Below are 15,120 nucleotides of genomic sequence, written 5' to 3' on the forward strand. Positions count from 1 at the left end.
AAGGCAAACCAGGGCTGAGCTTTTGCCGCTGGGCTCCCCACCAGCCTGCATTTGTTTGGCCCCCCTTGTCGTGAGAAGCCAAAAACGAGGTGGCGGCTGCAGACTTCTTGGACTGAAAATTACTGGCCTCCGCTTCTCATACATGCTAAAAAGGAGCTTCAGTCCCATGACCTCAGTGATGGGCTATGAGCCAGAACGCTAAATTGCGCTTGCCGCTGCGGCTCGTAAGTTGTTGTGGGACCAGCGCAATTTTGCTGCTGCACCAGTGGAGGTAGCAAAATTGCGCCTGTGTTTCAGTGAGGTTTTACCTATGGTTCCGTGCACAATTTTGCTACCTTCACAGGGGCAGCAGCAAAATTGCGCTGGTCCTGCAAGAACTTACGAGCCGCGGCAGCGAGCGCAATTCAGCGTTCCAGCTTGTAGCCCACTGCTGCATGACCGTCACTGCCATGCTGTTTTCCACAGTCACAGGACTGAAGCTCTTTTTCAGTGCATGCAGGAGGAGGCCTTTGATCGATCAGATTTAAGCCACCTCAGGCTCTGGGCAGAAAATAATAGGTAGAAAAAGGCTGCAATAGATGTAAGCAGTGTTCCCTCTAATTTTTTGGGGGGGTGGGCAGAAAAGTATAGTGTCTGAGCAGCAGTCCCTTTGGGACTGGGCGGCACAGAAATATTAAATAAATACATAAACAAACAAACAAACAAATAAAAAACCCACCCTGTTTTGCCTCAGAGAATTTCAAAATAAAATACTGTACTGTGTGTCTATAACAGTGAGCTCATAATAGGGCAACTCTATCAATATCAAAATGCCACTTAAATAGTTGAGCTAGTTTCAAACTAGATTTTGATTTTCTTTCTCTCTTCCTTACTCCCATTCTTTTTCTTTCTCTTTTCCTTCCTCTCTTTTTTCTATCAGTTTCTCTCTCTTCCTCTCTTCCTCTCTCTCTCCTTCCCTCTCACTCTTTCCCTCTTGGCTTCTGGGCAGGTTTGGAAAACTCTGAGTTGATGATGATTTTTAAGTGAGCGATTGCTCACTGCTCAGCTTAGAGGGAACTATGGATGTAAGTTTAATTTTTTTTACTACTGGGTATTGTGGGTGTGGCTTGGTGGGTGTGGCTTGGTGGGGTCATGTGACTGAGTGGGCATGGTCAACTCGATGTCATTCCCACCAAGCCATGTCCACAGAACCGGTAGTAGAAAAAATTGAATCCCACCACTGGAGAGAAAGTTATGCAAATCAAAGAAGATGGAAACACTTTCAGTTCTTATGACACGATAACAGAAGAATCAAATATGGACAATAATATAGTAGCAGCTGCAGATCATTTCTCCTAAATATTGAGAAAGAGCTCTTTCCAGTCCAGTATGTCCAACAACAGTACCTGTTGGTATGGATGCCAGTAATTTCTGGAAAAGACAAGTCTAGAAGTCTTCTTTCAGTGTCATCTAGGAAACATACACCTTTCCAATTAATTGCCACAATGAAATGTTTCTTTGGCAGGCTGGGCCCTACAAACACAATATAAATATTAGATTTTCTCTCCTTCTCACTGTACCTCCTACTACACAAAGTATGTTGCCATCCCAGTACCTGAAAATTTAGTAACTTCAAAGAATCTAGAAAAGAGCAGAGGCCATTGATCACGGGCAAAGTCTACCAGCTGCTCCTTTACACATTGAGGGGAAATCTGGTCCTGTGTGTAAGTCGCCTACAACATACAATAGATATATTGCAATTCAGTGGGTATTTGTTTCTTAAATACAGTACATTGCACAAAGGCCCTAAATACATCTGACAATAGTCACATATTTATTAAGCAAGTTATGGATAAAAAATTACAATGGAAATGAATTTAGGCATTCAATTCATACTTGACTTCACAACTGCAGTAGAAATCCTACATCATTTGGATGTTCATACCTTAGCGTGAGCATATGTAATGAGGTTCACCCACTTCTCTTGGGATTTGGATCTTAGTAGCTTTGCTGGGATACATTCTTGGAGAATACTTTGAACCAACTCATTTTGGATGGACTCTCCAAACTTGATATAACAGTATTTGGCTCCAATTTCCACAAAATCCTCCTCCTATAACAATTAATCAGATTAGTAGTTTTCTGGAAGAGTTCTTAATCTACTGTGGTAAGATGGACAGCCAATAAATTTTACAAACAGACAAATAATACGTAGAGCAATGGATTTAGAATGATAAATAATAATTGCAGAGATATGCCCTTAAAAAGTCATTTTTTCTCTCTCCAAATGGCTTGGCCCTCATAATTACAGAACAAAAAAAATTCTACCTTTTCACAGCAGTATTCTCCAAACCGGATGCCCCGTATTATCTGATAATAGATGAGTTCAGTACTGATGGGGTCTTCTTTCGAGTTGTGCCAGGGGGTGAAGATCTCTTTCCTGAAGTAGAGACGCCAAGGAGTATACTGTACATGACCACCCTTCTCTTTTTCCTGTTGTTCACACTGAGAAATGGCATCCATGACGTGATCCCGTCCACTGCCCAGTGACCACACCTAAGGTCATTGTTAAGTGGGGGGGAGAAAGTCTGCTCAGTTAAAGAAATGCAAATTAACTTGAAAAACTTAATGCAGTGGTACCTCGTGATATGAACCCCTCATGATATGAACCCCTCATGATACAAACCCGGGGTTCGGAAATTTTTTGCCTCTTCTTACGAACTTTTTTTGGCTTACGAACCCACCGCAGATTGCAAAATGGCGCTCCGCTGGGCGCCGCCGCTCGGCTGTCACCTTTTAAAACAACCGGGGGGTTTCTCGGTGTTCTCCCGAACCCGAACTTTTCGGGTTCGGGTTCTGGAGGCTGCCGAGAAGCATCCGGCTGTTTCAGAAGGTTACAGCTGGGCGGTGCCGCTCGGCAGAGCTCTGTTTTTGCAATCGGCGGCTGTGTTTTCGGCCGATCTGGAGGCTAGGAAGGAGGTAGGGAATCCCAATAGGGAATTCCATGGGCGGAGCTTTGACGTCATGAAGACGTCCGACCAGCAGAGGTGGGTTTTAAGCAGCTTACGAAAGACAAGGAGGGTGGGGACAATTCTAATCTCTGGGGGGAGTTGGTTCCAGAGGGCCGGGGCTGTCACAGAGAAGGCTCTTCCCCTGGGTCCCGCCAAGCGACATTGTTTAGTTGATGGGACCCGGAGAAGACCCACTCTGTGGGACCTAACTGGTTGCTGGGATTCGTGCAGCAGAAGTTACATTATCTTAATATTCCAATGTATGTCTGTGTAAACGAAGAAAAAAATGTCATCAAGACCGGATCGCGACAGGTTAAAAAACCAATCTAATAGATAAATAATATATATTTTAAAATGACAAGCGGGAGAAGGTCATTTTCACCCTCCCTTCAGGAAAGCCTCTGGAGCTTGTGAATGGCAAAAAACAGACCCAACGGGCATATTAGAAGTTTGGAAATGAACGTCCGGTATGCCTGTTGGGTCATTTTTCACCCTCCCCTGCTCCAAAGCCTGGGAAGGCACAAAACGGACCTACCCAAAGGCCAGAGGCTTCAGTGAGGCCTGCATGCATACACAGGAGGGGCAGCAGGGGCAGTTGTGCACACATTCGCAGGGGGAGGGCATTGCATTATGGGTGTGGGTACGCAGATGCTCGATATTATCTTCAGAGAGAGGCGGCATACAAATCTAATTAATAATAATAATAATAATAATAATAATAATAATAATAATAATAATATTGCGTGTGCATCCTTTTGGCACCCAAGCAAAAAAAGGTTTGCCATCACTGCTCTTGGAGAAAAAATAAAGCCTTGGAAGACTCAAGCAGAGAATCTTGGACTACGAGGTATTCCAAAGGATAAGGAAAAATGGACATTTTCACTATTGTAAGTTTTTTGGATGTTCCTTTTCTCATCCTGAAATAATTTTATCACATTCTTCACACTCCATCTAAGGCACAGATGCCGAACTTCATTTCATTAGGGTTGTGTTTGATCTTGGGTGGCAGGGTGGATGCGGCCAGGGTGGACATGGCCAGCTTGATGTCATTGTGTTGAGGGTGCTCTGCCAGTGAAAATGGGCTCCCAAACTTCATTTTCGGCTGGAATGGCTTTCTGCAACCCTCTGCCAACCAAAATAGAGCTCACAAAGCCACAAAGTACAGTCCTCACGAGCTCTGTTTTTGGCTGGGACAGCCTCTTGCAACCTTCTGCCAATGAAAATGGAGCTTGGGAGCCTGTGCACAACCTTTGCCAGCTCCCTTTTCAGTTGGGATGACCTCCTGCAACTCTCTGCCAGTGAAAATGGGGCTTACGAGGCCACACATGGGTCATGGGTCAGATCTGGCCCTCACGTCTTGAGTTTGACACCCCTGATCTAAGGCCATTTATTTTAGCATTATTTGATGCTGGTCTTCAATGACTTCTACAGGTAACTATCACCACATTCCTTATTAGAGTCACTTTTGTGAAGTTCAGTTTGTAGCACATGGATTATCAGTATGTTCCTAATGTCACAGATGGTGCCTTGATCTAATTGAAGTACTTAGCAGTAAGCTTTCTCAGCTAACGCAGTAAGTGATTATAAATCAGCTGAGATAAGACCAATGTCCTGAAATATCTAAGAAGGCCACAGAATTCTTAACCATAGCTGTGGTATTTAGGCACCAATGGCTTTATTCTACAACTAGATAAGTCCAATATTTAATTCTGTTTTTGTTTTGCTTCTCTATCTACTTACATTCAATGTTGTTGACTGCCTTGTGCCAAGGGATTTCCTAGACCTTTACTTTTTACTTTTCTGTCAAATTTTATTACCTACTGTATATCATACTGGTTTTACTTTGCTGCACATACTGTCTGTCTGTCTGTCTGTCTGTCTGTCTCGTTAATTTCTTTACTCTGTCAGTCTATGGCTATCTATTAAAAAAGTAATTCCAAGAACATTCACAACCTCAACTCCAAAGGGGTCTTTATGTAAATATTGAGCACATTGGGGAAAAATAATTCATTCAGAATGTTCACTCAAAATATTCACTTTTCAGGTGTGCAAAGAATGACTTACTTATGTAGACTGACTAAAATGAACATTAAATACATGGTCAGCATGATAGTGACACATATGGAAAAAAAATACACAGCCCTTTAGATTGGCCACGTAGGTTATTTTGTTTTTACACAATGACATTCATATGATCAGATTAAATAGAATACGTGGCTGCATCAAAAAAGAAAACTACCAATTCTGATTATGTGAATTTCCTTAAGATTCCTGAATTTCCTCCAGATTCCTAAGAGGTCAGTAAGGGGCGTGCATAGGCGCACTAGAGTGCCTTCCGTCCCCTGTCCTATAGTCTCTCCTATATCTCCTATATCTTCTCTACTATATCCTCTATAACAGTGTTTCCCAACCTTGGCAACCTGAAGATATTTGAACTTCAACTCCCAGAATTCCCTAGCCAGCAAATGCTGGTTGGGGAATTCTGGGAGTTGAAGTCCAAATATCTTCAAGTTGCCAAGGTTGGGAAACACTGCTCTATAAGCTTCGTTGTGTATTATTGTGTATGGGACTAACTAACTAACTAAACAAGCAAGCAAGCAAACAAACAAATAAAAAAAGTAAGTAAGTAAGTAAATAAATATAAAACCTCTTAGTGTTTTTTATGTGAAAAAAGAGTAAACAGTTGGTGAAATTTGGGAAGAGTTGGAAACTACATCTTTACATTTAGACCCCTGGAATGGCAGCAAAAGAAAAGCCCAAAGCATCCAGGAAAGTGTTTTATGAAGTAATGTTCCCACCCTAGGATTTAAAAACAACAGATTGGAAATTAAAATATTTGAAAGGTGTCCTTTTCCAGAGCATTTAGATTGCCATGACACATAATTTCATTTTACCTTATCATACAAAGCAATGTAGAGAGAGAAGCCAAATGTGTCTTTCAAGTTCATTTGATCAGCTACCAGCTGGCAGATCTCTTTTGCAGTGGAGGCTGAATCTGCAAGCACTTTGGTACTGTTGCTGTTCATCATGAGTACACTAAGTGTGATTGGCTTCTTACTCTTGGTTGCCTAAAAAACAAAGTTAAGTAAGTATTAAGAAACATGAAAAAGATTGAATCTCAAATTTTACAATACAGTGTATATAGATGATCTACATCTAGTTAGGGAAGGATTTGTGAAACTATTAGAATAGATTAATATTTAACATTCCCATGCCTTTTAGTGCCTTCATGCTAAAAAGGTGGCAAATATCTAGCTTGGGTATAGAATGAGGGTAGAAGTTAGTTCTCTGAGCTTGTAGATGGGAGTGACTCGGCAGAGGAGGGCTTGGCACACAGCCAAGCAGTCAATCTTCCTTATCTTCTATTGCTTCAGATGATGACATTTTGGACCCACGCAAGCGCAGAATTATGTGTAGAAGAGACCAAGTAAGAACATATTATAGGAAATAATGGAGGCCACCTGTGTTTGGGTGGGGCTCCAGTAAGTAGGGCTGCTGCTATAAATAGCAGCATGTGGATTTAGCCATTGTGGAAGAATATCTGTTCGCAGTTTCATCAGGAATCTTGTGTGCTGGACTTTGTTGCTTTTTCACGCCTTTGAAACCAAAGCAGAGCAATGTGTGTGTGTGTGTGTCTCACTTCGTTGGAAGAAGAAGGGGTATGAAGTTTCTTCACAGCTGCTAGCTAGGTACTTAATGACTGCTTAAGGTTAATTGTACAGACTACCCGGTTGGTTTGGGACGAGTGCTCTTTGCAATACAAAAAGAGTGCTTAGTTTATTTTGACTTTTGGGATAAAGAACATTGTTTTGAATTTTCAAAATTGTGTGTATGTCTGAACTTTGTACCCTTGAATTTCCAGGAGGCTCCTACCAGAGAGCCCGGCAGAAAAAATGGTGTCAGCTGGATTCCTTATAAAACATGACAAAGAAAACTAATGTGGAACCTACTCTAGGTGACTTCAGGCATGGAAGGAAACTTAAGATATCAGAAAAAGGTCATCAAATATTTGCCCAGTCTGGTGAGGACAATGACAATTCTAACCCATTATAGCTGGAAGATTTTGGACTGGAAAATATTAATTTAGATAATTCGAATTACCTACCTGTGTCCTATCATACCATAATTTTTGATGTAAAAAAATTGTAGATAAAATGTAATGTAAATTGGATAATAGTTACCTGCAGATCCAGCCAGCTAGGTGGTTCAGATCGTGTTCCATTCATATAAGTTCGCCTCAACCGTTCAGAACAATATGGTGCATACAATAATGGTCCACCCCGAATGAAATTTAGTAGATACTACAGTAGTATGAAGTAAAATAAGTTATTTGAAAACATATGATTTGTTAGGATCTTCTATAACAGTAAGTAGAACATAATGAAAATATTTACGGTCAATTCCATTTTACTTTTGGGGCTTTGAATATCATGTCTCCAGTATAATGATACTCTTTAAATACTCGTTAAGAATGTGCTTGACAAAGTAGAAGGTGAAATAATTCTTCAGGCTGCAAACATAAAAATATTTGGCCCGTGTCTGAAAACTGCAAATGTCAAACTTCAGTGTGTAAGACAGAAACAAACTTCACTATGATTGTTAAAATCCAAAGGTTGCCAATAAGATATTTTTAGTATATCATTAAGACAGAAAGCAGCTAAGAATTGGGAGTGAAGACGAAGAAGGTCAAAATATACAACAATAAGGGAAACATTAGAAAGGATAGGAAATAGTTGCTGCTGAATTTTGCAATAGGCAACTAGGGACTAGAGCAGAACTTAGCAACCTGTACCCAAAGCCATTTAGCCCAGGGGTCCCTACCCCTGATGTGTAGACCTGGAAGAAATTGAGCCATGCAAACAAGCAAAGCCTCATCCATGGAATGCAGGAAGCATGTGAAAACATACTTCTTCTGGTCCATGGAAAAACCTCTCTCCACAGAACTGGACCCTGGTACCCAAAAGGTTGGAGGCCACTGATGTAGCCCATATTTTCTAAATGAAATATATTTGCCTCACATGCACAGAAAGAGTACTTCCTGCCTTCTCAGGCAATCATTTTAACTATGGCTTCACCAGCTGTCTCGGTGCAATTTGTGCAAACAATACTCCAGAATGATGGCAGTAGTCTAGCCCAGTGTTTCCCAACCTTGGCAACTTGAAGATATTTGGACTTCAACTCCCAGAATTCCCCAGCCAGCGAATGCTGGCTGGGGAATTCTGGGAGTTGAAGTCCAAATATCTTCAAGTTGCTGAGGTTGGGAAACACTGGGATAGCCTCTGGCCCTTGCACTGAAGATGTTTGTCACCCCAGGGTTAAAGCTTTGTTCTACACATGGTCCTCAGCCACTAATATAAGTAGCTTCTACTAGGAGCTAACTACAGAATCAGTACCTTTACAAACTGGTCTGAAGGACAGAAAGAACCAAGGCAGAGTGACAGCAAGATCCAACCTCTATGATAACTGGTTTTATTGTTATTTTCAGTGAGTTGTTTGCAGATCTGGCAATAAATCTCATCCCTGTTATAGAAAAGAAATAGGCATTTCGTTATGTTTCAAGTTCATCATTTCAGAGGCTAGCAAAATTTTTTGGCCAGAGATCACATTTAATTACATTTTTTTTAAAAAAAGGACTGGGCTCTCTGTTTCCCGCAGCAGGGATGAAGAAACAAAAGGTTTGCATTTCCTCTTTTTGGGAATGTAGGATTTAATGACATTCCTATTTTGCATAATAGGAAAAAAAAAAAAAGGAAAATCATAGTAGGGTGGAATTTTTTTTAAAAACCCAAACAGTTTCTCAACAAAACAAATAGAAAAATGTACAGTTGAAGAGTCGTAGAGGAAAGGTGGATGCAGTGTTGAATATGTCTCTCATTGTCTGTTACTTATCATGCATTTTATTATTATTATTATTATTATTATTATTATTATTATTATTATTAATTAGATTTGTATGCCGCCCCTCTCCGGAAACTCGGAGCGGCTTACAACAACAAAACAATACAAATCCAATAGTTAAAAACAATTTAAAAACCCTTAATATAAAAAAGAATCATACATCTCATACAGACCATACATAAAGCGGAGAGGGCCCAGGGGAATCAATTTCCCCATGCCTGACGACAGAGGTGGGTTTTAAGGAGTTTGCGAAAGGCAAGGAGGGTGGGGACAGTCCTAATCTCCAGGGAGAGTTGGTTCCAAAGGGTTGGGGCTGCCACAGAAAAGGCTCTTCCCCTGGTTCCCGCCAGACGACATTGTTTCGTCGACGGGACTATTTCATGCCCTGTACATCAGTTTTACCTGTAATAATGCTTACTTTACAGGGAAAACAAATCAAACCAATGAGTCCTCTAGATGAGTTGTGAAACCTCATGCTTGTTATGAAATTGATTGGGGGGAAAATGGAGGATCTCACATGAAATTTAAGAGATTTAAAACCTCACGCAGGATATTATTCACTTAAATGTAAGCTTAACTAAAACATTTTATGACTTTTGTTAAAAAATGCAACTGATGCAAAAATAAACAGTATATTTTTTAATTTTAAAATCTTGAAATTCAGCTCAAAAGCGGTAAAAAAAATTCTTTCAAGCTTCTTGCAAAGAAAATAGAAAAACAACATAGGCTATCAGAAAAAGTATGCTTAATGTCAGACATGCAAGGAACAAGCGACATAAGTACCAACCACATAATTACCAGGAACACCTGGTATAAAAATAGCCTTATTGCACAAAACATACACATACATGATTTCAATACCTGAAGGAAACCTGAGATTTATTCAAGCCATTTTAGATGCACATTTGGGTCTGGATCTGTGCATGTGCTATTGAAAATAAATGTAATACCTGATGGCAGGACGCAGGATAGCATTTCCAATGATAAACTGCACTTTTTCAAGGTTAGACATGGGCCTCTCAGACTCAGAGTATTCCTCCTGAAACATATCTTCCCCGCTCATTAGCTGGCTTTTTATCTAAAATAAGCATAAAACCATTCACCCTTTATTGATTAGAATTGTTTTAAATGGCACCCAATGCATGCTAGGATGGAACATCAGCTCAGCCCTCCAACCTGATGGGCTTCAAATGTTTGGACAAGACTAATCCCAAAACAAAGTTGGAAGTTCTTATTATAGGCAAGGTATATGCTCCATTCATTTCATGTTGCTTTGGATGTGAGGAGTGTCTGTCCATTCATCTGAAATAGTTTGTTAACTGTTGTGGTTAGCTCTGGCCTAGCTCCTGCCCCAAGGAATGTGCAGGTGGATGTGGGGGAGACATCCACATGCCGCAGGCCTGTTTTGCTCCCGATGGAATCTGCTGATGAAGCCTCCTCTGACCAAGGCAGCATGAGTGACAGGGAAGAGGGGAGTTTGACAGACAGCCCAGGAGGAGATCAATCATCCACGCATGCGTAGAGTGATGCATAGGAGACAACAACTAAAGGATTATTACAAGAGAAAATGAGGCCACCTGTGGTTAGGTGGGGCTCCAGTAATTAGGGCTGCTGCTATAAATAGCAGCGTGTGGGTTTGGCCGTTATGAAAGAGTATCTGATCGCAGTTCTTCAGTAATCGTGTGTTTGCTGTTTTCTGGACTTTGTTGATTTTTTCACGCCTTTGAAACCAAAGCAGAGCAGTGTGTGTGTGTGTGTGTGTGTGTGAATTCGTTGGAAGAAGAAGGGGTGTGAAGTTTCTTCACAGCTGCTAGCTAAGTACTTAATGAGTGCTTAAGGGAAATTGTACAGACTACCCAGTTGTTTTGGGACCAGTGCTCTTTGCAATACAAAAAGAGTGCTTAGTTTATTTTGAATTTTGTGATAAAGAACATTGTTTTGAATTTTCAAACATGTGTGTGTCTGCAATTTGTACCCTTGAATTTTCGGGAGGCTCCTACCAGAGAGCCCGGCAGAACAGTTGACATTATTCATTTTATATTCCAGATAGAAGAGGAGGGGGAAATATCTGCATATGCTTTCTGCTTTCTCGGAAAGTTTCTGCCTTGCAATAAATCCCACAAACTGTATTTTCATTAGGAAACTGTAATGGCTATTGGATAGTGAGAAGAAGAAAATATGCAACAAACCTTATCAGTCATTTTGGAGTTGCGCTTCAGTTTCACAGAAGAAATAACTTTGGAGAACTTGTTAGCTTTTTTGATGTCTACCTAAGTTATCCAATTTATGGAAAAGAAAAAAAAAGTTAGCTTGATTCCCTAAAACCGATAGAAACTGTGGAAAAGAAGGGGAGCCAGCACTCATAAGCACTGGTTATATAAAGAAAGCAGGTTTTTAAAATCTCAAACATTATTTTTTATTGTTATTTGTAACAAATAATTTTGGAAAGCAACCTTTTCTTCTCTTTGTAGTGTCAACTGTCAAGATATTACTGCTTATGTTTTATATTATGATTTTTTAAAAAGCCACTTGTATTAAAAAAATGGAATGGCATAAAAGCTGCAACAAGTAATTGGTTAAATAATAACTATTAATTGATGGCTATCTTAAGTGCAGAGTTTAACAAAATGTTACATTCTTTATGAGACTCAATAAATTTGTCATAGACATTTGTTAGAGAAATGTCATATTATAAGACATTAATGCTATACATTCTAAGTCATTACTGTTCTACTAGCAGTGTACAGTAAGCTTTAGAAAATTAACCAGTATAGTTTAAAATATGTTAAAAGTCAAAAGCATTGCAGCTTGAGACGATTGAATTTAAGAAGAAATTGTGGCAGCAAGCCATTCTCATCTTATTTTACTGATGGAATAGAACTAGGTTTCTTAGTCTCTTATGAAATATATAGAAATAATTAAACTGAGTCTGCTTCCATTAAGATATTTTTTTCTTGTGGAGTTAGGAAGACTAACTTCCTGGCAGTGTTATAAAGCATATGTTCTGTCATGTAAATGGAATGTGGTGCTTTCTTTTCACTAAACAGAGTGCTAATAAACTTTGACCCAATTTTCTGGCTAAAGTTAAACCATAACTGCTTACAATTAGCAATAGAACAATTATGGACAGCTACCCTGTCCTCAGTAACTCTACTAGTTCAAATCAGCAAACTGTAGTTGAAATAAATTAACATTTAAGCCCCAAAGACAGAGCAAACATTTCTAAAATCACTGAAGCCCAGAGTCGGTGGTTAGTACATGGCACATAAGATGACACTTCAGATGTTTAATAACTCTCTAAATAGTTGAGCATTATTAAGCCCTTCACAGGCTATAAATGGTTCAAATTGGCTGCAGGGTTCAAATTGTCCATAGCTGACCATGTTATGAACCATTGAACTACATATTCAGTGTCTTGTCCAAATCACAGGTGCCAAAAATGGTCAATGACATCTGACACCTCTCCTGATACTATTTAAGCTTCTTATCCTACCTGCTCTGTTAAATCTTTTTTAATTAAAATGATATGAAGCTAGCATGCTGCAAAGGAAAATAGAATTATGAAGTACAATCTAAATTGCCAACAATGTCTCTCCACTCTACATGTTTCTATTGAAGTATATCAGACAGTCCTAATCCGAATCAGCACTTCAGGAAGAGGGAGTGAGAGTGAGAGACTTCATGCACCACAATAATTTATTCATCTTGAGAATTGTCACCCAGAAATTGTAATTGCAAGTAACACTTGGGTGGGCAAATAACAATTAGTGATAAATCAGCATGGAGCAACAAATAATTAGGATTCTATTTTTTCTATTTAAATAAGCTTATGGCAATGAAAAATATATTTTCCTTACTATATCTGGATGATAACTGTTTACAGGCTGCAAGTGGCTTTTCATGCCAAAGTTTTCATAAATCTGGGTCTCCTTGGAACTTCTCTTGCTGTTATTATTCTGCACTCTTTCTGGCAAATCACCCATGAACTGCAAAATGATGGTCCATACAGCTAGAGAGGCCTAGTGAGAACAGATAGTAGACATTCTATCCTTGCAATTATGGTTCATTTAATTAACAATATATACAGATAGTCATCCTATCGTTGATTCGCTGGCATCCATACTCGTTAGAAATATTTCACTAAGTTATATCAAATTTATGAGTTATTCACATTATAACCAACATAGACAGCAGTGATAACTTAAAAGATTGTACTTTCTTCTACCAGTTAATTTATAACATCATTTAGTACAGCCAAGCCTTCAAATCATTGCTCTGTCAATTAAACCTTATTCGCTATTCATAATAATTATAACAATATAATATACCATAATAATATTGAGAAGTAACAAGTAAAGAAATCTATTTCTTTATTAAATCATCTTTATTCTTTATTAAATCATCCGTTTTCATGTTTCCATCCCACTTTTCTTAACTTTTCCCCCTTTTTCTTCTTTTTACATTTATACCCCCATCTTCTTTTCCTCCAAACCTTTACCCTCCTATTAAATAGTACTTGTCCAATTCTACCTTCATTTCCCCCCTCTCTCCTCTATGCTACCCCCTCTTTTTTTAAATTGTTTCATTTGGTGCCAATATTTTCTCCCAATTCTCCTTTGATTAATGTAAAATCATCATGAATTACAATATAGTTGTCAATTTTTCCATTTGCAATGTCTTTTTTCTTTTTATCACTATAGCTTTCATTCTTTTCTAAGTTCATCTTTTCTTCCTTGTCTTTTTGTTCTTTATTTTCATCATTACAAGTGTTGTTAACCTCTAGTTTATCCTTAAAATCATTATTACCCTTTAATTCTTTTCCTTTCCTTTCCAATTCTCAGTCCAAAAAAGTCTCCTTTTAAAACCCATAAGCATCTTTTGTGTCTTTTATTTTCTCATATACCACTTGAGCCCTTTTTAATAAATAGCCCTTCAGGTTGTAAGAGAGATGGTGAAATGATGCCTCAATATTTCTACATGTTTATGTTAAATATAGTTAATGTTTTCAAAATTGGCTGAACTATTTTAAACTAACTGTAAACAAATAGTTCTAACTAGATAGTTTAGTAACAGATAAATACTTTAAAACAGTGAAGGGCTAATAAAAATTTTACTACTACATTGCGGGCATGGCTTATGCAGGACGCCCTGCATTTTCTTTCAACATCTTTCAGTGCAAATTGGTGCTCTGGGGTGCAGCTCCATTTTCACTACACCACTGTGTCCCCTGTCCCCCCCCATCTGGGCAGTAGCCCACCCCTGCTTTAAAGCCTTCACGGACCAAATAGGGTGATGTTAGTATTTTAGTTCAGTGGACAGTTGACAGAGTAATAAATTATACGGAAGATTAACACTACAGCAGAGTTTTCTACCATAGTCTAAGCCTTTAGTTTTCTGTATAGATTTGTTCTTAAAAAGTGCTTGAAAACAACATCTACTGAAGAATTAATCAGCCGAACAACAGAATATTCATTTTGAAACAGCTAAAAGGCTGCTTAACTGTTCTGAGTTAACTTCAATGTGCCGATTCTTGCCTACAAATCTTGAAAAAATTGAGAACAAACTGCATTCCTCAACTGCAGTGACTTGTGACTTTCAGCAATTAGACAAAATAAGAATGTGGGCATTAAAGAAGACAATTTTATAGTTGGCCATTGCGTCAATTGTCTGGAACTCCTTGTCATGGTAGGATAGGTTGCTTTCTTTGTTTCTGATGTTTATATTGTTGGTAATTTTTTCACTGAGCTTGGAATGACAAATGTTTCCTGTTTTTTAAATAAAGGATTAATTAAGACCGAATTAAGATTGAACTTTCAATATTTGCAGTTGTTAGATAATTGAAAAAGACCAATTTATAGGAGATTATGGCATGACCATCAATTGCTATGATAACATCGCATGTATGCATGTATGGATGTACAGTATTTATATTTGCCTTTGCGACAGTGTTAATTCCTTGCCTAGTCACTGCAGTTTTCTTGGCAAGATTATAAGGAATACTGTAGTTTGCTTTTTCTTTCTTCTTAGTCTTCCTTGGAGACAACAATTGACCCAAAGTCACCCCGTTGGCTTGGTGCCTAAAATAACTCTAAAATTCAGTCTCCTGGTTTCTAATCTGGTTTCTAATCTAATCTAAAATATAGTTAGAATATGCAATATGCAAATACAATAAAATCAACATAACCAAATACATTTCTTATCCACATCAGTCTATAATATTTAGTACAGTCTG

General features: G+C 38.8%; 1 protein-coding gene across 1 annotated transcript in view; it reads right to left on the bottom strand.

Annotated features, from left to right (window-relative positions):
* Positions 1–15,120, bottom strand: part of MYO7B (myosin VIIB) — a 90,266-nt gene that overhangs the window by 25,763 nt on the left and 49,383 nt on the right. Inside the window, exons 24-33 of the mRNA XM_070753062.1 lie at positions 12,746–12,907; positions 11,078–11,158; positions 9,839–9,966; positions 8,384–8,510; positions 7,172–7,291; positions 5,885–6,058; positions 2,308–2,535; positions 1,925–2,092; positions 1,595–1,712; positions 1,386–1,512 (exon numbers count right to left, since the gene is read on the bottom strand). Coding sequence (XP_070609163.1) covers positions 1,386–1,512; positions 1,595–1,712; positions 1,925–2,092; positions 2,308–2,535; positions 5,885–6,058; positions 7,172–7,291; positions 8,384–8,510; positions 9,839–9,966; positions 11,078–11,158; positions 12,746–12,907 — 1,433 coding nt within the window. The remainder of the gene's footprint in view (positions 1–1,385; positions 1,513–1,594; positions 1,713–1,924; positions 2,093–2,307; positions 2,536–5,884; positions 6,059–7,171; positions 7,292–8,383; positions 8,511–9,838; positions 9,967–11,077; positions 11,159–12,745; positions 12,908–15,120) is intronic.

The sequence above is a fragment of the Erythrolamprus reginae genome, chromosome 5 (assembly GCF_031021105.1).
Source record: "Erythrolamprus reginae isolate rEryReg1 chromosome 5, rEryReg1.hap1, whole genome shotgun sequence".
NCBI lineage: Eukaryota > Metazoa > Chordata > Lepidosauria > Squamata > Dipsadidae > Erythrolamprus > Erythrolamprus reginae.